Below are 26,590 nucleotides of genomic sequence, written 5' to 3'. Positions count from 1 at the left end.
GTATCAACCCATGTTCCCCGTGTTAGCAGGTGAACTCTTAACCACTGGAACACCAAGGATGTCCTAGGCTCTGTCTTTTAAGGGCCAAGTCTAGAATTTAAAGGAGGTTGCATAAAAAGAAGCAACAATTGGGTATAGTGACTTCCAACATCCAGCAGCATCATGGAAAATAAAATAATTTGTGAAATGTAATAAGTGACATTAATATCATATATAATATACAGTTACAGTCATTTTAGCAAATGCCTTCTGAACCATAACCCTAATTAATGTGTATCTGTAAGTGAATCACACACACCTTCCTCTGAATTTCCCTGATAGCAATACTTAAGTACTAGCTTCTGTGGACATAAGCTTGCTGTCTGTGTGGTGAGGGTGCTTGTAACTTAAGAGAGACAAGAAAAAGTAAACTAAGAATATTTTAAGCTTTTAATTTACATGTGGATTTTGTTATAGACCTGAGGTGCACCCAGATGGTTTTTATTTTCCTTTGATGTATGTTTGAACAGGATTCTTTAGGTTCATAAATGGAAAGGCTTCTTACTGTGAAGAGAAGTATCTCAGTTAGTCAGTGCCACCTGCTGGCAATCTGTGGGTGCTGCAGGCCAGCTATATTTCCGAATGAGGGATGAAATGTTTAGTTGCCAAGTTGGATCTGATTCTTTTGCCACCCCATGGGCTGTTACCCTCCAGGCTCCTCTGTCCATGAGATTCTCCAGGCAAGAATACTGGAGTGGGTTACCATTTGCTTCTCCAGGGGATCTTCCTGACCCAGCAATCGAACCTGCATCTGCTGCACTGGTGGTGGATTCTCTATCACTCAGACACCTGAGAAGCCCCGAGGCGTGAATAGTTATCAGGAAAAATCCAGGCAGAAGAGAAATTCTTAAGGTCGATGGAAGGATATAAAGGTTGTGTAGAACAGACAGTAACCAAACAGTGCCACAGTCAAGAAGGTTTCGCAGGGATTCTAAGCTCTCACAATTAAAAGAAAATAACCTCATTTTGCTTTTTGGGGGGAGTACATATTCCAGAAGGAAAATATCAATTATGTATTAAAATAACTGGTATGCCTTATTTTTACCCCATATGCACCCTAATTTTCAATGTATTCCTTCAGGAGATCACCATAACCTCAAATCAGAGTACACGTCTGCTTTATAATAAAATGGAAAAGTTCGTTTTTCAGAAATGTGTTTTAGTTGGCACATCTCTTCCTAAAAGCAGAGCCTTAACTGAGCCAACTTCATCATCCCACTCCTTTTATTCTCAATTATATGAGACTATACCATCTTAGTATTCATTGGAAAAGACTCTGATGCTGGGAGGGATTGGGGACAGGATGAGATGGCTGGATGGCATCACCGACTCGATGGACGTGAGTTTGAATGAACTCCGGGAGTTGGTGATGGACAGGGAGGCCTGGCGTGCTGCAGTTCATGGGGTCGCAAAGAGTCGGACACGACTGAGCGACTGAACCTAACTGAACTGAACTGATACCATCTTAGATATTGGTTTTTCTTTTCTCTTTTTTTTTTCCATATCCAAATGAAGACATGTGGGGGTTAAAACAAACAAACAAACAAACAAAACAACCTGCATAAGGAGGACACACCAGGACTTCCGTGGTGGTCCAGTGGTCCAGACTCCACACTTCCAATACAGGGGGCGAGGGTTTGATCCCTCATTAGTGAACTAAAAGGGGCTTCTCTGGGGCTCAGCAGGAAAGAATCTGCCTGCCAATGCAGGAGATGTGGGTTTGATCCCTGGGTCAGGCAGATCCCCTGGAGAAGAGAATGGTAACTCACTCCAGTATTCTTGCCCTGGACAATTCCATGGACAGAAGAACCTGGTGGGAGTAACCCGGCAGTGTCCTTTCGCTTCGGACCTGTTTCCGTGCACGGTGGTGGCCGGAGGCTTTCCAGGTGAGAAAATGGCATTTGTGAAGAGTGGATGGTTGCTGCGACAGAGTACTATTTTGAAGCGCTGGAAGAAGAATTGGTTTGACCTGTGGTCAGATGGTCACCTGATCTATTATGATGACCAGACTCGGCAGAGTGTAGAAGATAAGGTCCCCATGCCAGTGGGCTGCATCAACATTCGCATGGGGCATGAGTGTCGGGATATTCAACCACCAGATGGGAAGCCAAAAGACCGTATGCTGCAGGTTGTTTGCCGAGATGGAAAAACCATCAGTCTTTGTGCAGAAAGCACAGATGATTGTTCGGCCTGGAAGTTTACACTCCAGGATTCCAGGACAAACACAGCTTATGTTGGCTCAGAAGTCATGTATGATGAGACAGCTGTGGCTTCCTCCCCACCTCCTGACACAGCGTATGCTGCACCGACCCCTGAGGCATATGGCTATGGTCCATACAGTGGTGCATACCCACCAGGAACTCAAGTTGTCTATGCTGAAAATGGACAGGCTTATGCTGTACCCTATCAGTACCCGTATGCAGGGCTTTATGGACAGCAGCCTGCCAACCAAGTCATCATTCGTGAGCGGCACCGAGACAACGACAGCGACCTGGCGCTGGGCATGCTGGCCGGAGCAGCCACAGGCATGGCCCTGGCGTCTCTGTTCTGGGTCTTCTAGAGTCCGTGGAACCTCGGCGTGCATAGCTTCTGATACCCCGTGTGCAATAATATGATTTGCAGGGCATTTCTGTTTGTTATAAATGTTTTTAGTAATAGGTTTAATAGTTCTTTTGAAAGTACTGACAAAATGCTTATAAGTACATAGAAGTACTGCAGAGAAAGCTTCGGACTGCTGTTTAGCTAAAATGTGGACTCTGTGGCGGCACTGGCTCGTTCGAGGGGTTTCTTTATAAAACTCTCACAATACTTTATTTAAACACACCTGTTTTGAAAGGCCATTTTGTTTTTAGAGTTAGGCCTTACTTCTTAAGGGATAATTTTAGTGTTTTGCTGGTAACATGGTGATATATGAGTGAGTGAATGGCCATGGCAAGAAAAACTGCAGTTTTTTTTGTTTAATGTCAGACTTTGAAACCTCAGACCAGAACTGGCTGCATGTTACTTCAGGAGTTATAGGCTGGAACCTTCCTTAGGCAGCGGTGTGATATCCCACAGCCTCTGGGGCTCCAGCAAAGCTGACTGCTCAGGACGATGGATGGGATGACAGTTTCCCCCCTTGAAAATGATGCTTTTTCATTTTATTCTTATTTGTTTGTTTTTGGTAGTGATACTTGGAAAGCAGCCCAAATTAGGAGTAGACTTGAGTGTCAACATTTTAGGGCTTTATCATTTAAAACTTGAAGAAGGCACAACAACTACAAAAAGGTGTGTGGAGGTAGATTTATCTTTTTCAGAGGCATCATGGTTTTAGTGTTTGCTTTGGGCATTTTTTATTGCCACTTCAGCCTACTTATAGCTTATTTTTCTACTTGTTGAGAAAGTATTATTAAGAGAATGGTGAGGAAAGTGAAATGAGAGCCATAGTTGCAGTGTTCCTGTTCCAGGGGATTGGGCTGCACGGAGGATGTGTTTCATGTCCTTCTGAAGGCTGTTGATGAGCCCATCTCCTGTCTTGTGTAGGACTGGGCACTGTTACTGCCCCTGAGCTCTGTGCTGCATGGTGGGGGAAACTCAGGTTATAGATGGGAATTTCGGCCCAGAGACATGAATGACCTGCTCAAGATACCTTTCCACCTGACCAGGACACCGGCCTTGCTTTTATTTCTGACTTTAGTGTCACAGAGAAGCTTGAACCATTTAATTTTGAGCCCCAATTTATATGTGAAGCTCTGAAAAACCAAGGGTCCTGCATTTCTGTAATTTTCTTATTTCTTTAGCTATGTAAATTTTAAAACATCAGTTGTTCCAGTTTTCTGTCCCGCATGTTTTAAAAAAAAATGTACATTTACAAAGGCACATTGAAGGTCTCTGCACCTATACTCCATGTGGCCATGTTTCCATAAAATACACTCCTGGTAGCACAAATTCTGTTTTTATTTTATGTGGCCAGTTACAGACACAGTCTTTTGTTTCACTTATCAGTCCACTCCACCTCTAAGGCAGACTTAAATAGATCTATCTCCGTATGAAAACCAGACACCAAATGAACGTTGTGGTGACCACAAGTCTGTTTCCCTCGCCAATTCTACTGTACTTGGTGACACTGGAGAGTCTGTTTCCAGCTGAAAAGAAATATACTTGGCTGTCGTGTCTTTGAATGCGCCATGTGGTGGAAAGTTGCCACATGTGATGTATGACAATACTGCTTTTGATGGTTAAAAATGTTCCTTATTTTACATCATATGTAATCAGAATAGCTTTGTTCAGATGGTAATCATTATTCAAGCTGTATCCTTTACAAGCAAAATACTAAACTCAGTTTTTAATGTTGCACTGGAATGTTAATTTTGAAATAGGAATTACTGGAACCACAGATACTGAGTTATGTCACTGAAATGCCCTTGAAGGAGGTGGTCTCCCTGTGTTCTGCCCCCTGACAGAGTGGGGGGACCTGTGGACTGAAGTCCTGACATACATGTGCTCCCCCATCTCCAGTCCCTGTCCCTAGCTGGGCAAGCCACGCTGGGCAAGCCACGCTGGGCAACTGTAGTTGAGTCTGGAAGTTCACTGTCCCTAATGACTTCATCCTGAGAGGAAATGCGTGCTCAGCATAAAAACGGGCTGAGATGCTTCATTTCCCTGGCTCCAGTTCTCATAGATGCCAATCTTTTGGTCACCTCGCTTAGGTAGTCCTAAATCAAGAAGTTAGGTGAGTTGGAAGGAACTTGTTCACTTTAACTGAAGTAAAATGTTTAGTCAGCATTTTATTTCCATGTGCACTTTTAAATAGTTGGCCGTTGATGTTGCACACATGCCAGTCTGCTTGTTTCTTAGCTCTGTGCATTTAATTTCTTGAGTTAACTTCAAGGTTAGATTTAAAGAGAAGGGAGAGATGAGCGACTGTGTTTCAGATCAACATTGATGAAGTGGGCCGGACCGGGATGCAAGATCTGGATCATGGGAGAAGTTCCTGCCATTGATACAGAATGACCCACGTTTGTTTTCTACATTAATTGTGATTCTGTGTGATCTTTTTCTCCTTCCCAAGTTTATGGACACCGGCATGGAATGCAGTTCCATTTTTTTTCCCCTCGGGTTGGTATTTTCTTTTCTCTTCTGATTGCTTGCCTGTCTCCAGTATTCTGTTGTGTCCTCTGAACCAGTTTTTCCCTGTATATGCAAATTGTATGTTTATAAGTGAAAATGTTAATACATTAAATGATTGTTAACCTTAAAGCATAAAAAAAAAAAAAAAAAAGAACCTGGTGGGCTACCAGGTTCTGTAATAGAGATCAATAGAGGCTGAGCAAATAAACAACAGTGAACTAAGATCCCATATGTCTCAGGACGCAGTCAAAAAAAAAAAAAGAGGACACAGCAGAGCATTCAGATTACAAGGTGGTTTATTGAGTTAGTGGCATGCGAGCAAGTTCTTCCCGTGATCAGCAAACGCAGGCATTAGTGCGTTTCAGAGGAGTTCAGAGGAAGGAGAGGCTGGAGGGGTCAGGAGGACCTCGAGGTCAGGGCCTGGTCATCTGGCGACGTGCAGAGCTCTCTAAAGGGGCCTGAAGCTCATCTCAGGGGCAAGTGGGTGCAGACGCCCTGATACTTGCAAAAGCAACTTTCACGCCTCACTCCTCCCTGAAAAAGAAGCGGGGGAGGGGAAGGTAAGCTGATACTCCTTGAGAAGCAGCAATCAACACTTTGATTCTCACCAACCCTGAAAGAACATCCTCCAAAGAAAGAAAAAACTTCCTAGTAGCTTCCCAACTTCCTGCCTGGGCTCTGGCTGCAGCTCCAGTGATACCCAGGCTGCCCCCCACTTTTTTGGACCCCCAGACGGACCGCAGTGGGGCAGGGGGCGCAAACTCACTGGCTCTTCCGGCGGTATTGCTGCAGTGCTTTCTCTGCCACATTCTCCATAAAGTTAGGACTGGAGACTTCCTGCGGGACCGTCACTGTGATGGGGAAGGAGTTGAAGAGTTTCACAATCACCTTGGTGAGGCCAGACGGGATGCTGGGGTCGGAGTTGTGGGAATTCACCTGGAAGGAGAAAAGAAAGGTCACGACGGGGTGGGGATGACAGTCAACACGGACTCGGCTGGCAACTAAAGTCGGGCTTCATTCGGATCCACGGACCCCTTTGCTTTTCACTCACCTCCACTTTCTATACAACTCGGGGAACAGAAATGCCCTAACCCCACAGACACACTAGTCTGGTGAGGGGGTAAACGCCTTCCACGAAGGGCCAGTCCAGGGGGGGCCCCACCAAGTAAAATATGGTTTCGAGCTGCCTGCTTCCTTTGGGCAGCCACTGGCCAGGTGGTGGTAGAAATAGCAGCAGGGAGAGAAAAAGAAACGTTTCCTGGTACTAGAGAGAAGCTTCTTATCACTGGAGGAGAACAATGGGCCAGTTCATGGGGCCTCCTATGTGAGACAGGGCAGCTCTCCAGAAAGAGCTCTCACCCTGCAGCTGGACGGGTGATCACCCCTCAGGTGGGAGATGCGGGGTAAGCTGTTGAACCACGCCCTTTCCTCACCCATAAAATGGGACTGTGACACTCTGCCTCACTGGGCAACAGGGCCTCCGTGCACCGCTGTGCCTGAGGGTTCGCTTCCTGGGGTAGGACAAGTGCTCCATCGAAAGCAGACATGGCCCCATGAACATCTTGATCCCGTTTCACCCCCAGGGGAGGACCACACGACCTCCAGGCCGCACCGAGGGCGTAGCGGCAGTGCACGGCCAGCAGGGACTCACCGTGAAGACCTGCAGGTAGTGCTGGTCGTCGCTCTGCGTGAGGTTGGCCAGCTGGGACACCCAGGTGAACTGCTCGTTCAGCTGCTTGAGCAGGGCCGACGTGTTGAGCATCTTCTGCTGGTAGGACTGGAGCAGCTGGTCGTACAGCCTGCTGAACTTCTCCGCCAGCTGCAGGGATGCGTTCAGCTGCTGGCGCAGCAGCGTCTGAGTCGGGTTGCTGGCCGAACAGTCTGCCCAGAGAGGCAAAGAACACAGACAGATGACAGAAAGGTGAAGGGAGAGCTCAACAGGGATGCAGACAAATGGCAACCAGGTCACGCAGCCAGGACCTGAGCCAGAGCTACTCAGAATGCCATCTTTCCACCAAGCATCTGCGGTCAGCCCAAGACAAAGCAGAGAGCTGGCCCTGAGTGTGACTCAGCATGTGCTGTCTTCATCAAGAAAGTCTTGCTCTGGAAGGTGGTGTCAGCTGAAGTAAACTGTCTTGGTGACATCACTGATTTCTCTTTGGGTGCAAGACCCTGTCTCCCTGGAGACAGGCAAGGAGGGGCACTGCCCCACACCTCATGAAGCATGGCCTCGGGGCTCCGTGTGCTCAGACTAGGAGATCCTCTCACTGCCCTGTCCCCTCAGGAACCATTTCCAGAAGTGGTGGATGTTATCTGTAGCTGCTATTTGTCCAGTACTGCTATGCTTATGCTCAGGCATTACCAAGCGTTCTGGATAGCAGTGATCATTAATAGTCTGATGTATTCTGACGTCCAGCAATGAAACTGAGGACCACAGAGCTAAACCATCTGCCTAAAGTCATAGGATGAACGATTTGGGAGGTCAGGATGGTGAACCCAGAGCTGTAACTCCTAAACTTGGGCTCTTGCTACTCAGTCTACGGCTCTGGAAACTTCTCCAAGCTAGCTTATATCTACAGAGTTGGAAATTGTGGCCCCAAGAAGCTAAGTAGCAGAAGAGCCAGCCAGGATCCTCGGACCACGAGCACACAGGGACTGAGGGCTGTGGGCCCAGGTTTGCCCACCTGCCCATCACGGCTGGCTACCAACCTCACCAGAGAGGAGGCAAGTTCATTGATTTTGGCCCCCACCCCTACCCCACCCACCGCAGATGGTGAGATAGACAAGAGCTAGAAACAACACTCTCTCTTTAAACACTCTCTCTGTTTTTCTCTCCCTTAATTGTTGAAAAATATGCCCAAAAGAGCACATGAAACTCAAGCAAGTCAGGGAAAAAGGAAGAGTTCTTTGCATGCTTCATCATGCTGGTTGTAATCATTTCTATTAATGGAGGAGCAAGCAATCAGGTGGAGCAAGACATAGGATTATGAACAATAAGCTGAGTTGAGAAATACGCACAATGACTACACTCTCTGTGCCAGGGAGTCATTGAAAGTAAGGACAGCCACTGGGAACCAGGATGCAGCCTAGGGCAGTGGCCCTCACCTGGGGCGGTGCTGTCCCCAGGGATATTTGACAAGGTCTGAAAACACTTTTGGTTGTCACAACTGGTCGGGGGGTGGTGGGAGGTTACTGGCATCCAGGGGCTAGAGGCCAGAGATGCTGCTAACTGCCTTACAGTGCACAGGGCAGCCCCGTCACAAACAGAGATCCGGCCCAGGGACTTCCCCAGTGGTCCAGTGGTTGAGAATCCACCTTGCAATGCAGGGGTCACGGGGTTGATCCCTGGTTAGGGAACTAGGATCCCACGTTGCATGCCGCAACTACTGAGCCCACCCACTGCAATGCATGACGCAGTGAAGATCCTGCATGCCACAGCTAGGACCCAATGCAGCCAGATAAAAATATTTTTTAATAGTTATTTAAAAAATGATGAAGCCTATCATTTAAAAAAAAAAAAAAAAAAAAGAATGATCTGGTTCAAAATGCCAGGAGAATGGAGATTGCAAAAGTCCCGTCTGGAGGTCCCAGGCAGCACACACATGCTCCAACGGCTGCAAGCATCTTAGATAAGAGGTCCTAAGTCCTCCTCAATGTAGAAAAGAAAACCAGCGTTTCAGGAAGTTGTGATCAGTGGCGGTTAAGATCGGTATCAGGGGCACCAATCTGAGCTTGGGCGTCGGGAGGACTCTTCTTCTGGCCCTAAGGTGACTTTCTCACCGTGAGGCACTATGTGATTTATGGCTTTCTAACTGTGATATGTTATGGGCTAAACCCAAGAGGCGGGCGTGTGGGCTCACCTCACTCCTTCATGGATCAGCCTCACATAGCACTTGTACTTTTGCAGTGGCTTCTAAAATCACAGCACTGAGACTAGGAATATTTAACTAGACTCTGAAGGGCTGCCCAGGCACCCAAAAGAATTAAGTAAGAGCAAAGCAAACACCCCCCAGGATCGACTCACTCAGTACAGAGAAATAATTAACTCCTTCCTTCCAAGCATAGACTTTTGTGAGCCAGGAAGTGTGTCACTGCTTTTATAGCTGTTTACCTCCAAGTAGAAAGAATTCCGGAGAAGGCAATGGCACCCCACTCCAGTACTCTTGCCTGGAAAATCCCATGGACAGAGGAGCCTGGTAGGCTGCAGTCCATGGGGTCGCTAGGAGTCGGACACGACTGAGTGACTTCATTTTCACTTTTCACTTTCAAGCTTTGGAGAAGGAAATGGCAATCTACTCCAGTACTCCTGCCTGGAGAATCCCAGGGACGGCGGAGCCTGGTGGGCTGCCATCTATGGAGTCGCACAGAGTCGGACACGACTGAAGCGACTTAGCAGCAGCAGCAGGAAGAATTCAGTCCCCTTAATAAAACAGAGAGCAACAGCGGAAGAGAGCTATTTCCTCCAACTCAGGGATCAACCAACCACAGGGAATATGGCCAGAAAGCGAAGGTACCCTGAGGAGAGACCATATGTTCAGGGCAGAGAACATAGCAGCAATGGTGGGGAACACCTCCCAAACACCCCCCAGGAGGGGCGTCCAGTAATCTTGGCAGGTCACCAAACCTTCTCTGACTCAGTCTCCTCCTCTGTAAGAAAAGCAGCCACCCCAGTTATTCTAGGGAAAGAGCAAATGTTTGATAAAGTGTTGAGAAGAAGGGTGTTTGGTAACAAACACACGGCAAGAGTTTGTTTAATAGAGTCCGTACTGCTGAAGCACTTCCTCGATGGCTCAGTGGTAAAGAATCTGCCTGTCCATACAGGAGACTTGAGTTCAATCTCTGGGTTGGGAAAATCCCTTGAAGTAGGAAATGGCAACCCACTCCAGTATTCTTGCCTTGGAAATCCCATGGACAGAGGAGCCTGGGCTACAGTCCATGGGTTGCAAAGAGTCAGACACGACTTAGCGACAACAACATACTGTCTAAATTTTCATCGTCTGCAGCCAAAAATGAAGTATACTAGGTTTAGCCCCTGGGAACAGACTGACTGGAGGAAGTCACAGGATGACAGCTTTTTAGAAAGCACCCCTCCCACAGTCAGCCTGTTAACCATGAGCTGATGTGATAAGTATTCTGTCTCCTGACCTCAGGGACAACTCTGCATCTTAACCCTCAACCCCAGATGGGGGATCCAGGGAGAGCCAAGCAAAGGCCAGTCCCCCCTACCAAGAGCCACAGCTGAAGGCAGCAGAGCTGGCATTAAACTCCCACCCACCTGACCCGCTAAAGGCAAGCCCAGTGAGGTGCTGGGGACCTGAAGACACAGGAGACCAGGGGGCCCCTGACTCACCCACTTCCAGGATCTCCTGGCACTTCTCGCACTGGTCCTTCATCCGCAGGCATCCCGTGGAGTTGTGGCGGATCTCCTTACACACAGTACGGTTGTTGTTTTCTGGGAACACACGGGACAAGTCACGCAAGAGCAACACGGGCTGCCCCCGTCTCTCTGAGCCCTTCCACACCACTGACAAGCCTTTTGAGATGATTCTGCGGGCAGAGCAGGTTGGCATCTGGCTGTCTGCCTGAAGACTGCTGGTCCTCCAGGCCTGGACCAGCAGTGGGACTCCCTGCAGTGGGACCAGGAGGTGGTGCCCAGGCCTCCCTGAGCTGGGCATGGCCACCCTCTCACCACCTTCGCCTGCTGACACCTCTCCCACCTCCATACTCCCTTAGCTGTGTGTACTTCTCTTTGGTATCATAACCCATTTTGCTCTGCAATCTGTCTTGTCTCGTTTCTCTCCCCCTGGCCAGGCAGCAAGCTCCTTGAAGGCAGGAGTAAGATTTACCTTGGAACCTCCTTATAACACAGGGCGACTCCCCACCCCCCGCAACCTTATGGATATGCAGGAAATGCTTGTTCAGGTCAATTTGTTGTTTAGCCGCTAAGCCGTGTCAGATTCTTTTGCGACCCCATGGGCTGTAGCCTGCCAGGGTCCTCGGTCCATGAGCTTCTCCAGGCAAGAATACTGGAGCGGGTTGCCATTTCTTTTTCCAAGGAATCTTCCCAACTCAGGGTTCTAACCCATGTCTGCTGCATTGGCAGGTGAGTTCTTTAACACTGAGCCACCGGGAAACCTGTTTAAGTCAGTACCCTCCTGTATTTCCAATCCATTACAAGCCAAAACCCAGTGCTGGTCCAACTGTAGCATTTAGGCGATGGGGTTGGCCAACCAGTGTCTATTGGTTCAATGAAAGAAATCACTTCGAAAAGTTTCGGCTTTTCATGTCCATGTTAGAGTTCATTCATTCAAAAGATACTCGCTATGTGCCCATTCTCTACCAGACTCTAAGGTTATAGCCACAAACAGCTTTCTTAACTGTACAGTGAGCTGATTATATAATTCATTGCCAGTATATGCATGGCATCCATATAAAGCACCTGAGTTCTCAAGACAAAGAGGTCTAGCCCTCAGGACCAGTGGTCCACAACCTTTTTGGTTCAAGGGATCAGTTTTGTGGAAGACAAATTTTTCCATGGACCAGGGAGGGGGAGGGTGGGGGAAGGTTTCAGGATGATTCAAGAGCATCACATTTATTGTGCACTTTATGTCTATTACTATTACACCAACTCCACCTCAGTCAACAAGCATTAAATCCCAGAGGCCGGGAATCCCTACCCTAGAGGAAATTGTTGGAAGGAGCCTGGGAAACTCAAAAGAATACCAGAGTTACAAGTCCTATAGGACTAGATTTGACCAGCCCAGGGGATTTCCCAAACCAGGGATCAAACCCACGTCTCCTGCATTGCAGGCGGATTCTTTACAGCTGAGCCAATAGGGATGTCTGTGAACCTTTGGGCATGTTCCTACACTCCCTGTCAGAGATGGTAGCCCCCTCCCCAGGTTGCTCCTTGGGGGATTCAGATGATACAGGCCAAGTCCTGGGCACAGATCTGAGCATCTAAGGCTCCCTGCCTCTACACTTCCTTAGCTCCTTAGCTATTCATACGTCTCTTCAGCATCACAGCCTGTTTGACTGGGTTAAGCATCTCAAAGAACTGAGTTTTTGTCCCCCTCCTTCTCACCTGTGAATTCCATCGTGGGGAAGTGGTAGGGAGTCCTCTGCAGGTGGGCGTCCATGGCCTGCTGGGCCTGGTGGATCATGTCGTAGAAGGGCTGAAACACATCGTGGAAGTTGAAGGGTTCCAACAAGGGGAAAGGCATCACGTTCCGGGCAAAGCGGGACTTGGGATTGAAGAGTGACCCCCTCGGGAACGAGCTGAAGGGGGAGTAGTACTGAGTGTCCTGGGGCCTCCGGAGGAAGAACCGGTCCTGGAAGAGCTCGTCCATGATGCTGGACGCCCGGGTGAAGCTGTCCTCCATGACGTCCATCACGTGGCTCTGCTCCCGGTCATTCTCCATCAGGGAATCGATGCGGTCACCATTGATCCAGAAGTAGAAGGGGGAGCTCTGGTTTAGGAACTCCTCAAGCTGTGACAGGAGGTGGGGGATAGTCAGGGATGCCTCCCCCTTGTCAAGAGGGGCCAGGCCCATCCCAGCACCTGGGACATCTCAGAGTCACAGCATGGGGCGGAGGCCCGGCTGGGAATGGCTCCCATCTCTGAAATGTCCAGGCCAGCCCCCTTCCATTCTGCTGACCCCAGAGGGCAGGAGTAAGAAGACCTGTGAGGCTAAGGAAGTCACAAGACCCGTCAGGTGAGACTAGTCTTCTGTCCTCTTTGACCCCCAATCAGCCAAGCGCCAACCAATAGGACTCTGGGGAAGGGCAAAATTCATGAGTCCTAATTGAGCAAGGCCTGCAGGGGAGGGTAGATAAATATTAGCATACTAAAAATTCTTAATTCCTTTTGCTAAAGAGGACACAGGGCTCTGCTCTACCATGGAGCCATTTGTTAACTTATGCAGCTAAGAATAGCTGGATGAGAGTCTTTTAAGATGGCAAATACCTGGCACAGGTGTTTTTCACATTCCCACATTACTGCATTCATAGCAGACATTACCAATCAATCACACACTGCAGCCAGAACTAATCAGTTGCAACTGGCACGCGAAATGAAGCTGTGATACTGTGATTTATCCACCTTGCAGTGCAGGGTACATGAGTTCAAACCCTGGTTGGGGAACTAGGATCCCACTTGCCACGGGGTAAATTTCATGTAGGTAAAATCATTTTTAAAAAAGCCACCAGTGGGTGACCAGCCCATTGGTCACCCATTAAAAAAATAATAAAAATAAAAGGATTTGAGTCAGTCATATATATATATATATATGGTCTGGTTCCTGACAAGAAGGTCCTAAAGATCTTGGAATTCCTGTGATAAGAGCAATTAAGATGTCTTGTTATGTTAGGGAGGTGACTTTTGGAAAGCAACTAAGGATGGGGGCTGACTGTCAGGGAGCGAACTACATGATTAAAGGGCTACTGCTTTCGGCCCCAGCCCCTGATCTCTACAGAGGGGAGAGGGACTGGAGACTGAATCAGTGACCAATGGCCAATGATTTAATCAACCATGCTGGTGTAATGAAGCCTCTATTAAATCCAAAAGGATGGGCTTGTAAAGCTTCTGGGTTGATAGACACGTGCACCAAAGAGATGCAAGAGACTGCTGCACTTGGAGAGGCCATGAAGGCCCCCCACCGCTCCCCATCCCTAGCTCTGGGTATCTCTTCCATCTTGCTGTTCTTGACTCATATCCTTTTATTTTTATTATTTTTTTAATGGGTGACCAATGGGCTGGTCACCCATTGGTAGCATTTTTAAAAAAGATTTTACCTACGTGAAATTTACCCCGTGGCAACTGGGATCCTAGTTCCCCAACCAGGGTTTGAACTCATGTACCCTGCACCGCAAGGTAGATACTTAACTACTGGACCACTGGGGAAATCCCCTGAGTTCTATCCTTCTATAACAAATTGATTATCTACTATGTAAAATGTTTTTCTGGGTTCTGTGAGCTTCTCGAGCAAATTAATGCTCGAGATTGCCTACAGGGGCAATCCACCTGTAGGAGACTTGGGTTCGATGCCTGGGTCAAGAAGATCCCTGGGAGAAGGAAATGGCAACTCACTCCAGTACTTTTGCCTGGGAAATCCCATGGACAGAGGAGCCTGTCAGGCTACAGTCCATAGGGTTGCAAAGAGTAGGACACGACTTAGCGAATCAACAGCAACAAAAGGAAGCAGTCATGGAACTCTCTGATCTACAGCCAGTCAGTCAGAAGCACCTGGACTTCTGACTGGCTGTTGAAGTTGGGGGGTGGGCGTGATGGGGCAGTCTTGTGGGACTGAGCCCTGAACTTGTGGGGTCTGACGCTGTCTCCGGGTAGATGGGGTCCAACTTGAGCTGAACTGCAGGGCACCCAGCTGGTGTGGGAGAATCCCTTGGTGGGGAAATACCCCCACACTTGGAACTCGGTGCAGAATCAAAGAAGCATCTTCAGCTCTCGTCACTCCCCACCCCAAGCCATGCTGCGCTGAAGGAGCGAGCCCTCATCACCTGGTGGCCAACCAGTCCCGATCCGCTTCTGCACACCCGCGCGTAGAACTTCATGCAGGTCTGCTTGAGGCAGGGCTTACATTCCTCCCAAAGGGCTGTCATGGTCTCATTGCACACCCCCTGGGACGCCTTCAGCTTGTTTTCAGAATCCCTGGTGTCATTCAGGGCGTCCTAGGGGATAACAAAAGCTGGCTTAGCCACAGAAACCATAGGCTTCCCCTGCCCGAGGTAGGCATGGGTGGGCCTGCCCACCTCTGCCAAACCTGGGCACATGGGGTGCTTGTTTCCATCCCTGCTCTCGTTCATGTTTGCCACCTGGATGTTCCTTCTCATCTGGTTTTAAACATCCTCCCATCTTCATCCTGCTCCTTAGTCCCTTCTGGCCCCTAGAGCTCATCTGGACTTCTTTCTCTGACGCTGCACCTACAGTCTTTACCCCAAGACTTCCCCCCTCTCAACAAATAACCCACTTTCTACTCTCAACTTCAGGAATTTCAATGTCATCTTCCAAAGCTTCCCTGAATCTTATTTTTCTATGGCAACCACAGCCCCTGGCATACCACGGTAATAGGTAAGCTTCCAAAATCAAGGTCACATCTACTACCAAAACTCTCTAACATGACCATGACATTTGATCCAGTAAATCTGCAAGACTCTATCCCAAGGATTTCCTGCAATAAAGGAGAAGTTCATATGCCTGAAGATACTTGTTTCAATATTCATGAATGGCAAAAAAAAAAAAATACTGGCATCAACTCAGATGCTCAAAACTAGGGGACCAGTTAAGGAAATTGTGGTACCTACAAATGGCAAACAGGATAGCATTACCAAGGATGTTTATAGTAATTGTTAAATATTATAATAAGCATTTCTCACATTAAAAAATTCATGAGTTTGAGTATAGCCACTGTCCAAAAAGTATAGAAGAGAAAAAGTAGTAAGAAATGGATCAAATGCAGGTATCCTTAGATACCTAAGGAACTGTCCTAAGGTAAAAGGATTATGGAAAAACTTTTTCTCTTCTGCTTTTCTGTATTAAAATCTTGATAAATGTGGGTATTACTCTTCAAAGAATTAAGTAGACCATCCATACCCCCACATGAAGCTCCAGTAGGAATGTGTGACCAGGAAGAGCTGTGTGAGATCTTCCCCTACTTCGTGTTCCCCGTCCCCCTGGGCCATGTCCACTGCCTCTTGCTCCCACATGGGGAAGGCCACCATGCCTTCTACTAGGCCAATTCACAGGCAATTCCTTTCTTTCCCGTTCCCATATTCCTCACCTGAGAAGTCATGGAGTCTTTTTCCAAACACGATGTGCTTTATCATAGACTGTCAACTATCAAATCCCACTGAGTAGCACAACATTCAAGAAAAAGACTTGCCACTTCTCCGTGGACTCTAGGAGCCTTCTCATAGCATGGTGGAAATTTCTATTCATGCCAAGAAAGATAATTAAGTTTCAAAGAAAGGGCTGCACCCAGGCCAACATTTCTGTAAGTGGCTTCCATGAAATTGTGCTACAAGTTATCGGGAAAAAAATAAATGGATTCCTTGGTCAAATGGATTTGAAAAGCACTTGGGTTGAATGAAGTCACACATGTTCCTTTACTGCAGAACTTCTCTGAGTCTTTATAATGATTTCACTCCATGCATTAGGGACCATAGGCCCCATTTCAGCATCTCTGTCATTAGGGTTAGGGGAGCAACAGGAGTAGAATTTGAGGATATCGTCAAGGAGACTATTTATTTTTTAAATAAGCTGGGCTTCCCAGGTGGCACTTGTAAAGAACCCACCTGCCAATGCAGAAGACATTTAAGAGAAGCAGGTTCGATCCCTGGGTCAGAAAGATTCCCCTGGAGGAGGAAATGGCAACCCACTCCAGTATTCTTGCCTGGAGAATCCCATGAACAGAGGAGCCTGGTGGGCTACAGTACATGGGGTCTCAAAGAGTTGGACACAACTGAAGCGACTTAGCACAGTGTAAATAAGCTGTTTATTGAACAATAGTAGTTTAGTTTTGTGTGTTCACCAGTGGACCTAGATGTCTGTTTACAAAGTAGTCCAGAACTCAGATGTGAGCAAGAGTGTGTGCCTGCTGTACCCCAAAGGTATTACTCACACTAGATAAGCTTCCTGAAGGTAGGGTGACATCCACCTCCTAACCTGTGACAATGATAGACCCTACCCAAAGCCGACCTTGGAGCTTGCACACAATCAGGGTTTAGAAAAATCTATTGAAATAAATCTGGGCAGCAGGCCCTAGGCCAGGCTTGAAATGAAACCAGATCCGAAATCTCACCCCTTGAAGCTTTCAAAAGCAAATAAACCTTTCCTATTTGTTAACCACAGCCCTGGGTATCAGCTGACACAGCCTGGAAGGAAAGACAGAGGGTCACCATGGCAACCTGGCAGGGCTTCCCCATGCCCTGCCTCCAGCACAGAGGATCAAGGTAGGGGCAGCTCGGCTCTTCCTTACCTCTTTCTTCTTCTTGGCTTCCTCTAGGGAGCTGAGCAGTAATTTGCGCTCTTCATTGGTTTGTTCTATTTGGGTCTTTATCTGTTTCACCTCCTTGAGGGCATTTTTAATTTCTTTATTCACGTACTTACTTCCCTCGGTGGACATTTCTGCAGGAAAAGGGCAGGCAGGTGGATGATGTGAGAGGAAGGGATGGTGCTGGGAATACAACCCTGGAACCAGTATAAAGGGTCAGAAAGGCCAGGGGGTCTAGGGGCTGCTAAGGCTGGGGTCTCCCTGGCAGGCAGCCTTCAGGGTCCCAGCTTCACCCTGACCCGGGTTCCATTCCCAGTGTTCCATCTCCAGGGCACACTGAAGACCCAGGGCCGGAGAATCAATTACAGCCAGCTTCTCAGAAAAGCAAACACTGGAGCGGACACACCCCAGAGGAGGAATAACCCAGTGTGCTCCTGGGGCGCTGGAGGAGCAGCCTAACCAGCTGCAGAAGAAAATTTTCAAGGAAAAAAAAAATCCTGGAAGCGTAATTGTTTAAGCATCAAAATATCAAATTGTATCCTTCTGGATATAATTTCTTCTGGAATGCAGTTTAAGCAAACATCTGAATTTCATCTTGGCTCTGACGAATGGTATCAGGTGACAAGGGACATGGAGGTGAGACTGTGATCAGACACCACATCGTGTGACAAATACAATGAGATAATGTCACCGAAGTACTGAAAGTAACAGCCCACGCTTCTCTGGCGCTTATCCTGGGCCAAGCACCACACTGGACACTTCACGTGCATTTTATTTAAGACTCTCAACATCGCCTTCACCCCACTGCACAAGTGAGGATGGAGAATCATAGTGAGGTCAAGATACTCACCCAGGGTTATAACAGCTGGGGAGGGCAGAGACAGACTCCCACCCACCTCTGATCTCAATATTAGGGTTTCTAACTACTACCCCGGAGAGCTGGTCAGCTCGCGGGACGAGAGTGAAGCAGAGGGAAGACAGGTGTCAAGAAGGACCTAGCAGAAGAGGGGAAGCAAAAGCCGGGCTTTGAAGGATGACAAGCCCTCCTAATAAATGATATTTCCTCTTTCCTGAATCCAGAGCATTGGTTTTCTAGGTGGCAAGGTGGCAGATACAGGTAGTGAGCTTTATGGAAACTCCAAGGGAAGTCCACAGAGGCCCCAGTGGTCCAGGCTTCAAGGAGCATCATGGGGGAGGTGTGGGCGCTGGGCCAAGCAGACTGGGAAGGGAACAGCTGAAGGAGATGCAGCAGTCAGAAAGGGCTTGGGTTCCATCTGAAAGTGCCTGGAAGACAATTTGACCACAAAGAGCCTGGGCTGGCGACAGAGGGCTCAGAGAGGGGCCTGAGCAGAGCAAACCAGATCCAATGCACAGGGAAGAAATGGTCTCTGACCCCTGGGGGCCTGGTCACTTACCCTGGAGCTCTTTGTCTGAGATTGCCCAGCCACTCTCCCAGCTGAGCAGCAGCCCCATCAACAGCAGTAGAGTCTTCATCTTGCCTCCTTCTCCACTTCTGGAATCCCAGCACGCCTCTGTTTGTAGAGAACAGGGGACTGTCATGGCAACAGCTAGACAGCCCGCTGGTCTCCAGCCCAGCCTGCCGCCTGCTTTCCTGGAGCCCTGCTGAGGCCTGGCCCTCCGCTATGCCCTTAGCTTGCATCACCGCCTTTTTATCCCAGGGACTGGACAAGAAAGGATCAGTCTTGCCAATGCGCACTTTAAAAAGAAAGTGGGAGGCAGCAGGTACCAGGAAGAACCCCAGGAAAGCAGCCTCATACAGAAGAAACGAGGATCTGGAGTCAGAACCACTGGACTCAGGTCCAAGCTACCCTCCTCCTGCTCCTCGTCCTCCCCTTCCTCCCCGTTCCTCCCCCTCCTCCTTCTCTTCTCATCATAGCTGACTGTGCCCGAAAAAGGCACAGGAACTGTCTGCATCCAGAGAGGACATCCATCTGACAATACCTGCTCACATCAAACTCAACTCTGAATACACCTCTCTTGGGTCACTCGTCCGGCCTATCCCATCCCCCTAACGTGGGGACTGCAGTCCAGAGCGCAGCCAGCCCCCTGCTGTTGACATCACCAAGCCTGACCGCAGCAGGCAGCACCAATCAATCACAGCACTGTCCCCAGCCATGTCTCGACACCTCCTGAAAGTGCTTTTCGAGGGTCTGAAGCTGTTTTGAGGGCCTGAGGCACTGACAGCCTCAGACCCTCTGGGTTGGCACAGGAAAATAAATTCATTTGTCATCCCCAGTGTGAGACTTGAGGCAGGAGGCATGGATGGGGGAGTAGAACAAGGCGAGGACAGTGGTCTCCAGGGAGCGTAGAGAGGGAGGGGCAAAGCCAAAGGATTGGGGAGGGGGATGTGGGGGGGCAAGGAGCCTCCCCAGAAGAAGTCCTGCTGGGAGGAGCGCCTCTCTGCTCTGCCAGGTCCCTTTCACTCAGCTGGTCTCTCTTAACCCACCGCAGAGCGTCTGCCAAGGTCCTTGCACCACACTCGGCTGGCTGCCTGAACACTGGACCAGCTGGCCTTACACAATGGATCCTTTCCCAAAAGCTGAAGTTGTTGCAAAACAGAAACCCCTCCCCCTGCATCCGTCCCCCTGCACCCCTCCCCACAACTTATCATCTGAACTCACCCGCTTCCCCTAACAAGAGTAGGAAGGGGCTCTCCCCTTCCTGGAATGACGCTCACCCCAAAGCTGCTCTCAGCTCCGTAGGCTGAGACCCTGGGAGAACATGAATAAGCCAAGTCTCTCCTGAGACACAATTAGTAAGGTAGCCAGGCTGTGGTGCCTGAGCAGCGTGGGAGAGGAGAGCGGGTCACTGACCTCCCCAGAGATGGTGGGTGGGCGGCTGAGCCAGGGCGCTATTTCAGTCTGCCAGGCACTGCCCCAGCTGCTCACTGAGGCCTGAAACGCCTCAAGCAGGGACAGAGGCTTTGTCACGCCAGAGAGACAAAGCCAGAGAGAAACATCCCTTCAGCAGAGCACCCCCCGTAAGTGAAGGCTTTTGAGAAATCCATATACCAGCCTTTGAAATAGGCTTGGACCGGAAGACGGGGCATTGCGTCCTGAGGAAAAGAGATGCAGGGAAGTCAGGAAAGTCACAGGCAAGAGCACTGGATGAGGAGTCCAGAAACCCAGGGGTCAGTATAGGATCTCCCATCAGAAACCTGGAGACCATGGGAGCCATGGAGCTGAGAGCTGGGACAGGGACCTGTCTCCCATTCAGTCCTCCACCTCAGAGGGGAGGCGGAACCCAGAAACATGATGGGGCCCCCCAAGGCCTACAAGCAGGTGGCAACCCCAGGATTGAGAACCCAGCCCTCCCAATCCCCTAGTCCAGTGTTCTTTCCTTGACATTGAGTCACTGAAATCTGAGCCTCAGTTTTTCCATCTGTAAAATGGACCTAATACAGACCTCAGAGATTTGAATTTGTTCTGTAAACACAAGGGTCTTATGTCATCACAGGAAATTCTGACTCCTTCAGAAATAGACGTAGGACCAATTGCGGGCACTGGCACGATATCTTTCAGGGAAGTGGGAGGACATGTAGAGACATGACCTACATGTAGAGACACGGACAGAGAAACTGAAACAGACACACAGAGGCCACTGCAGTCAGTCCTTCCCTGCTGCGGGCTTTGCCTTAATGAAGCAATTGGCTCCTTAAAAGTACATGGGAATTAGCCAGGAGTCTTGTTATTACACCAGATTCTGATTCTGAGACTGCTGTGCTAAAAAGCTTGCAGGTAATACTGATACTCGGAGACGGTATCAGTCTCCCCACTCCAGTGGGTTGCCTGGAAAATCCCATGGACAGAGGAGCCTGGTAGGCTGCAGTCCATGGGGTCGCAAAGAGTCAGACATGACTGAGCAACTTCACTTTCACTTTTCACTTTCCTGCATTGGAGAAGGAAATGGCAACCCACTCCAGTGTTCTTGCCTGGAGAATCCCAGGGACAGGGGAGCCTGGTGGGCTGCCATCTATGGGGTCGCACAGAGTCGGACACGACTGAAGCGACTTAGCAGCAGCAGCAGTAGCAATACTGATTCTAGCCGAAGGACAGTACGAGAACAGCGGCTGTGCAGCCAAATTACCCTCCCTTTGCACTAACTCCCCTCCCCTCCCATTTTCAGACCAGGGCACCTGGTTGCCAACTGTTCTGATTAAACCAGCCACTCAAAGGTCCTCCTTTCCCCAGAAGAAGCCATGGGCAGAGCAAGCCGCACAGTTCAAAGCCCAAGCTGCTCTCCTACACCCTCCCCAAATAAGTAAACTCTACCTAAATGAAAAACAAAACAATTCACCTGTAATTCACACCCTCCGGAGGCAAACAATAGCACTGCTTATCTTTCCTCTTTTCTATGCATTTGCATACAATTGGGTCCTTTACATCCACTATCTTCAAAAACACTGTAAAAGCATACTTTCGTGGCTGTGTAATAGTCCTTTTTCTGGTGTACCTTGTTTTGTCATTCCACAAAGCTGAGCATTTAAATTGTCTTTAATTTCTGACTATTATTATAACGAACACTCTCAAGAGCATCCTTTTATAGAATTTGCACATACTCTTAATTCTTAACCTCAGTCTTAAATAATAATAATCAGCTTCTTTTTTTCAGTAAGTCCAGAAATTCTGGAAGGTCAAGACTTGGGCTCTAATCCCAATTCTGATACTTATTTTCTTTTTATCTTTGGAGATTTATCTTTCTGTTTATCGTTCCAGATTTTCATCTATAAAATGTGACAGTTTTGAATCAGATGTCTGAAATCTGATGGAGGTTGTGTGACACGTTTCTCTGATGTACGCTGATGCATTAGGAAGCAGAAAGAGTTTTCCAGGTGTCTCAGTGGTGAAGAATCTGCCTGCCAATGCAGGAGACTCAAGAGATGCGGGTTCCATCCCTGAGTTGGGAAGATCCCCTGAAGGAGGAAATGGCAACCCACTCCAGTATTCTTGTCTGGAGAATTCCATGGACAGAGGAGCCTGGCAGGCTACAGTCCATGGGGTACCAGAGTCAGACACGACAGAGCACGCACACAACATATACTTAAATCAAAAGATCATACTTATAAACACACTAGCCAGAGAACTAGAGAATTAAGGAACAAACAAGATGACTCACGCGCTCAAGCTGACCGCCACCCCTGGAGATATCAGCGCCTTTGCAAGGAAAATGCTGCAGGAAGGCTCTCAGGGCGGGCCAGCTCTGCCACTAACTAGCCTGGCCTCCAGCATCTGCGGCAGTCCCCCAAATGTCAATTTCCCCATCTTTACAAAAAGAGGTTCACTACACCTATCCTGTGTACCCCCAGAGAACTGTGATTGGAGTTCATGAACAAAAGGGTTCCCGAGTCCTTGCCTGTGCGCCGACCCCAGCAATTTTCGGACCCTGCCAGGCTCACAGGCGATGGGGTGGTCACCTGCCTTCCCTGATCTCCCGACTCCACCCAAAGCACCCCTCTGACAGCCCTCTAACTACCAGTGATCATCCTCTCCTAGCCTGGCGGCCACCTCCACCCCCATCCCCTTGCTCATCGTCCCTGCGGCGGGGCTCTGCGTAGGGAACTGGAAGGGTGGAGACGTCTCACCGGTCACCGCTGCCCGCGCGCTCCTCCTGGCCACGCCGCGTGCACAGCACCGTGAGGCGCCCGTATTTATAGCGCTCCGCTGCGTATACACCCACTTTGGGGCTGGCTGCAAACCTGCATGACTCACGCCCAAAGAATGCCGTAGAAAGCACCGGGAGCTTTCTGGAAGCCGGCGCGGGAGGGGGTGCTGAGATGCGAGGGGCGGGCAGTTGGCTGGGTGGGAGGGGAGGTCCGGTGCAGCACTCGGCGGGGGGCGCAGGGGGGCGCTTTGGCACCGTGAAACGCTCCAGCGGAGACAGACGTTGGGGTGCGGGATCGCACCCTTGGGGCTCAGAGCTGGGGCACGGCGCCCCCAGGAGGGAAGAGCCTGAATTAACGTGCACGGCGAGCGCCCAGCTCCGCAGAAGTGGAGGGATGCTCCGCGCCCCAGGCTGGTGCCTACTCCCGAATCAAAACTCAGAATTCCGCTGCCCGATTGAACGTTAGTTTTTCACGTGCGCCACTCCTCCGGCTCCATTTAAAAGCATCAGAAATAACGGGGTGTAATGGAGAGGGATGTTGTGATAGAGAAGGAACACAGAAAGTGTGAAATAACCGCTTCCCAAACCACTACAGTCACCTGGTGACCCCATGGCAGACCTGCTAGGCTGCAGGAACAGAAACAGGTTCTTAGGAATGAACAGAGTATCCGTTTGGGAAATCATAAGGCCTCCCTGACTCTTTGATTCCTAGACCTTAACTAAATGTTGTCCCCATCCACTTGAGACTCAGCCAAATCAGGTGGGCTTCATGAACATGGGACCCTGCTACTGTCCAAGTCTTGAAATTCTCAATCGTTTTTGAACAAGGGGCCCTGCGTTTTCCTTGTGCCCAGGGCCTCACAAATTATGCTGCTGATCCTATTTGCAAAGGCCTTCGCTCATCTCCACCAGCCCCAAGTTCCTTCTGCTGGCAGGAGGAAGCTTGCCAACAGACTCCCTGTGGCAGGGGGCTTTGATGGGGCTGAGGGGTGGGAACCCTTATGCCACCCCTGGCAGGCAGGGGAGCGACCCAGAAGCCCCACAGGCATAGCGATTAATACTTCCTGGGGAAGAAACAGAGTCAGGCACTCTGATCCAGGATGTTTGAGCCCTAAGAGAAAGGTCTAGGGGCTTAAGGGTGGTTTTCGCCCTGGCTGGGGGAAGATGGGTGTGCAGGGCAGGCGGGGACAGTTTGGTTCACTTGCCAACTGAAAACCGGCAAGATCAGGGGCACAGAGGAGAGTCGTGTGGCGAGGGGCTGAGTTTTCCTGCTCACAGCTTTCAACATACACCTTCAGACCCAGTCCCTGGTTGCCCAAGGTCCGAGGCAACTAGGACCCCACCCTTTTCAGGAAGGAGCACAGAGGGAGCTTCTAGGCAAGCGAAAAACAGGGAGAAAAGTGTATGCGGGGGCAGGAGGGGGGAGGAGTGTTGCCAAGAATTCTGATGGAGCTCTCAGCTCCATCCTGAGGATCTGGGTGACCTTGGCCAGCCCGAAGATTTTAACCCCCACACCCCATCCCGGCTCCTCAGTTCTCTAGTTTCTTCCTTTTGGACAATGAGGAATCTGGAATGTATCATCTCTGAGGTCCCCTTCAATCTCACCAGGAGCAACGACAAGTGTGAGAAGATCACCAGCCCAGAAGGAAGAAAAAAAAAAATTTTCAACCAGAATTTGCAACAGTATTTCTCCCCTGAGGCTTCACTTTATCTTCCTGAAAAAGTCTAATTATCAGTAACAGCTACATTTTCTATGGAGACTGCCACCTCTTTAGCATCCTATCAATGCCCCCAGGACAGATGGATTCTCTTTGAGTTCCCTCCTTGTAACTTTTCTGTTCTGTGACTCCCCAGCATCCGGAACATTAGGCACAAATCTGTAATAATTATATATTTTTTAAAATCACACTTTGGAGGACAAGACAAGGATATCTGCCTTAGTCAGCTGAAGCAGGGGGAGGGAGGAGAAGAAGGGATTGGGAGAAAATAACATGATTCACAGCCTCAACTGTGGTCCTCTGGGAGCAATTACTTGATGACTCCAGCTCGCCACTAAGCACACAAGGCTCAGAAGATGAAACTTCAAGGGGAAAAGTGCACCGTAACTGCATCAACTAGATTTTAAACAGTCTAAATAGATCACGGAGACCTATCGGTGCAGCCCTCACCCAGTAGTTGACTCTTTCTTTTTAACTTTTATTGGCTCGTAGTAGATTTTTTACAATGTTGTGTTAGTTTCAGGTGTACAGCAAAGTGAATCAGTTATCAGTTCAGTTCAGTCGCTCAGTCGTGTCCAACTCTTTGCGACCCCATGAATCGCAGCACGCCAGGCCTCCCTGTCCATCACCAACTCCCAGAGTTCACTCAGACTCACATCCATCGAGTCAGTGATGCCATCCAGCCATCTCATCCTCTGTCGTCCCCTTCTCTTCTTGCCCCCAATCCCTCCCAGCATCAGAGTCTTTTCCAATGAGTCAACTCTTCACATGAGGTGGCCAAAGTACTGGAGTTTCAGCTTTAGCATCATTCCTTCCAAAGAAATCCCAGGGCTGATCTCCTTCAGAATGGGCTGGTTGATCTCCTTGCAGTCCAAGGGACTCTCAGGAGTCTTCTCCAACACCACAGTTCAAAAGCATCAATTCTTCCGCATTCAGCCTTCTTCACAGTCCAACTCTCACATCCATACATGACCACAGGAAAAACCATAGCCTTGACTAGACGAACCTTTGTTGGCAAAGTAATGTCTATGTTTTTGATATGCTATCTAGGTTGGTCATAACTTTCCTTCCAAGGAGTAAACATCTTTTAATTTCATGGCTGCAGTCACCATCTGCAGTGATTTTGGAGGCCAGAAAAATAAAGTCTGACACTGTTTCCACTGTTTCCCCATCTATTTCCCATGAAGTGGTGGGACCGGATGCCATGATCTTCGTTTTCTGAATGTTGAGCTTTAAGCCAACTTTTTCACTCTCCACTTTCATTTTCATCAAGAGGCTTTTGAGTTCCTCTTCACTTTTTGCCATACGGGTGGTGTCATCTGCATAACTGAGGTTCTTGATATTTCTCCTGGCAATCTTGATTCCAGCTTGTGTTTCTTCCAGTCCAGCGTTTCTCATAATGTACTCTGCATATAAGTTAAATAAACAGGGTGACAATATACAGCCTTGACGAGCTCCTTTTCCTATTGGAACCAGTCTGTTGTTCCATGTCCAGTTCTAACTGTTGCTTCCTGACCTGCATACAAATTTCTCAAGAGGCAGGTCAGGTGCTCTAGTATTCCCATCTCTTGAAGAATTTTCCACAGTTTCTTGTGATCCACACAGTCAAAGGCTTTGGCATAGTCAAGAAAGCAGAAATAGATGTTTTTCTGGAACTCTCTTGCTTTTTCCATGATCCGGCAGATGTTGGCAATTTGATCTCTGGTTCCTCTGCCTTTTCTAAAACCAGTTTGAACATCAGGAAGTTCACGATTCACATATTACTGAAGCCTGGCTTGGAGAATTTTGAGCATTACTTTACTAGCGTGTGAGATGAGTGCAATTGTGCGGTAGTTTGAGCATTCTTCGGCATTGCCTTTCTTCGGGATTGGAATGAAAACTGACCTTTTCCAGTCCTGTGACCACTGCTGAGTTTTCCAAATTTGCTGGCATATTGAGTGCAGCACTCTCACAGCATCATCTTTCAGGATTTGGAATAGCTCCACTGGAATTCCATCACCTCCACTAGCTTTGTTCGTAACGATGCTTCCTAAGGCCCACCTGACTTCATCCATTCTTTTACATTCTTTACCCATGTAGGTCATTACTGACTAT

General features: G+C 48.8%; 2 protein-coding genes across 5 annotated transcripts; one reads left to right on the top strand and one right to left on the bottom strand.

Moving 5' to 3' along the window:
- The first annotated feature begins 1,862 nt into the window (after positions 1-1,862).
- Positions 1,863-5,277, top strand: LOC109562813 (pleckstrin homology domain-containing family B member 2-like). Of its 3 annotated transcripts, none has more exons than XM_070794429.1 (2): positions 1,863-2,235; positions 2,357-5,277. In XM_070794429.1, the coding sequence occupies exons 1-2, from the start codon at positions 1,934-1,936 to the stop codon at positions 2,652-2,654; spliced, it is 600 nt and encodes a 199-aa protein (XP_070650530.1). In that variant the 5' UTR covers positions 1,863-1,933; the 3' UTR covers positions 2,655-5,277. The 3 variants fall into 3 exon arrangements, with proteins under 3 accessions (XP_070650530.1, XP_070650529.1, XP_070650528.1); XM_070794428.1 differs by having other exon boundaries at positions 1,863-2,356; positions 2,463-5,277; XM_070794427.1 differs by having other exon boundaries at positions 1,863-5,277.
- A 149-nt stretch (positions 5,278-5,426) lies between these two features.
- Positions 5,427-22,950, bottom strand: LOC109562811 (clusterin). 2 transcript variants are annotated; one of them, XM_019965845.2, is made up of 9 exons: positions 22,759-22,950; positions 18,572-18,688; positions 17,142-17,290; positions 14,665-14,835; positions 12,233-12,638; positions 10,499-10,600; positions 6,800-7,029; positions 5,915-6,084; positions 5,427-5,682 (listed from the first exon to the last, which is right to left on the bottom strand). In XM_019965845.2, the coding sequence occupies exons 2-9, from the start codon at positions 18,648-18,650 to the stop codon at positions 5,673-5,675; spliced, it is 1,317 nt and encodes a 438-aa protein (XP_019821404.2). In that variant the 5' UTR covers positions 18,651-18,688; positions 22,759-22,950; the 3' UTR covers positions 5,427-5,672. The 2 variants fall into 2 exon arrangements, with proteins under 2 accessions (XP_019821404.2, XP_019821405.2); XM_019965846.2 differs by lacking the exon at positions 22,759-22,950 and adding an exon at positions 19,119-19,199.
- Between the last annotated feature and the right edge of the window lie 3,640 nt (positions 22,951-26,590).

This window comes from Bos indicus, chromosome 8, assembly GCF_029378745.1.
Source record: "Bos indicus isolate NIAB-ARS_2022 breed Sahiwal x Tharparkar chromosome 8, NIAB-ARS_B.indTharparkar_mat_pri_1.0, whole genome shotgun sequence".
Lineage (NCBI taxonomy): Eukaryota > Metazoa > Chordata > Mammalia > Artiodactyla > Bovidae > Bos > Bos indicus.
This window is presented reverse-complemented; position numbering and strand designations above follow the sequence as displayed.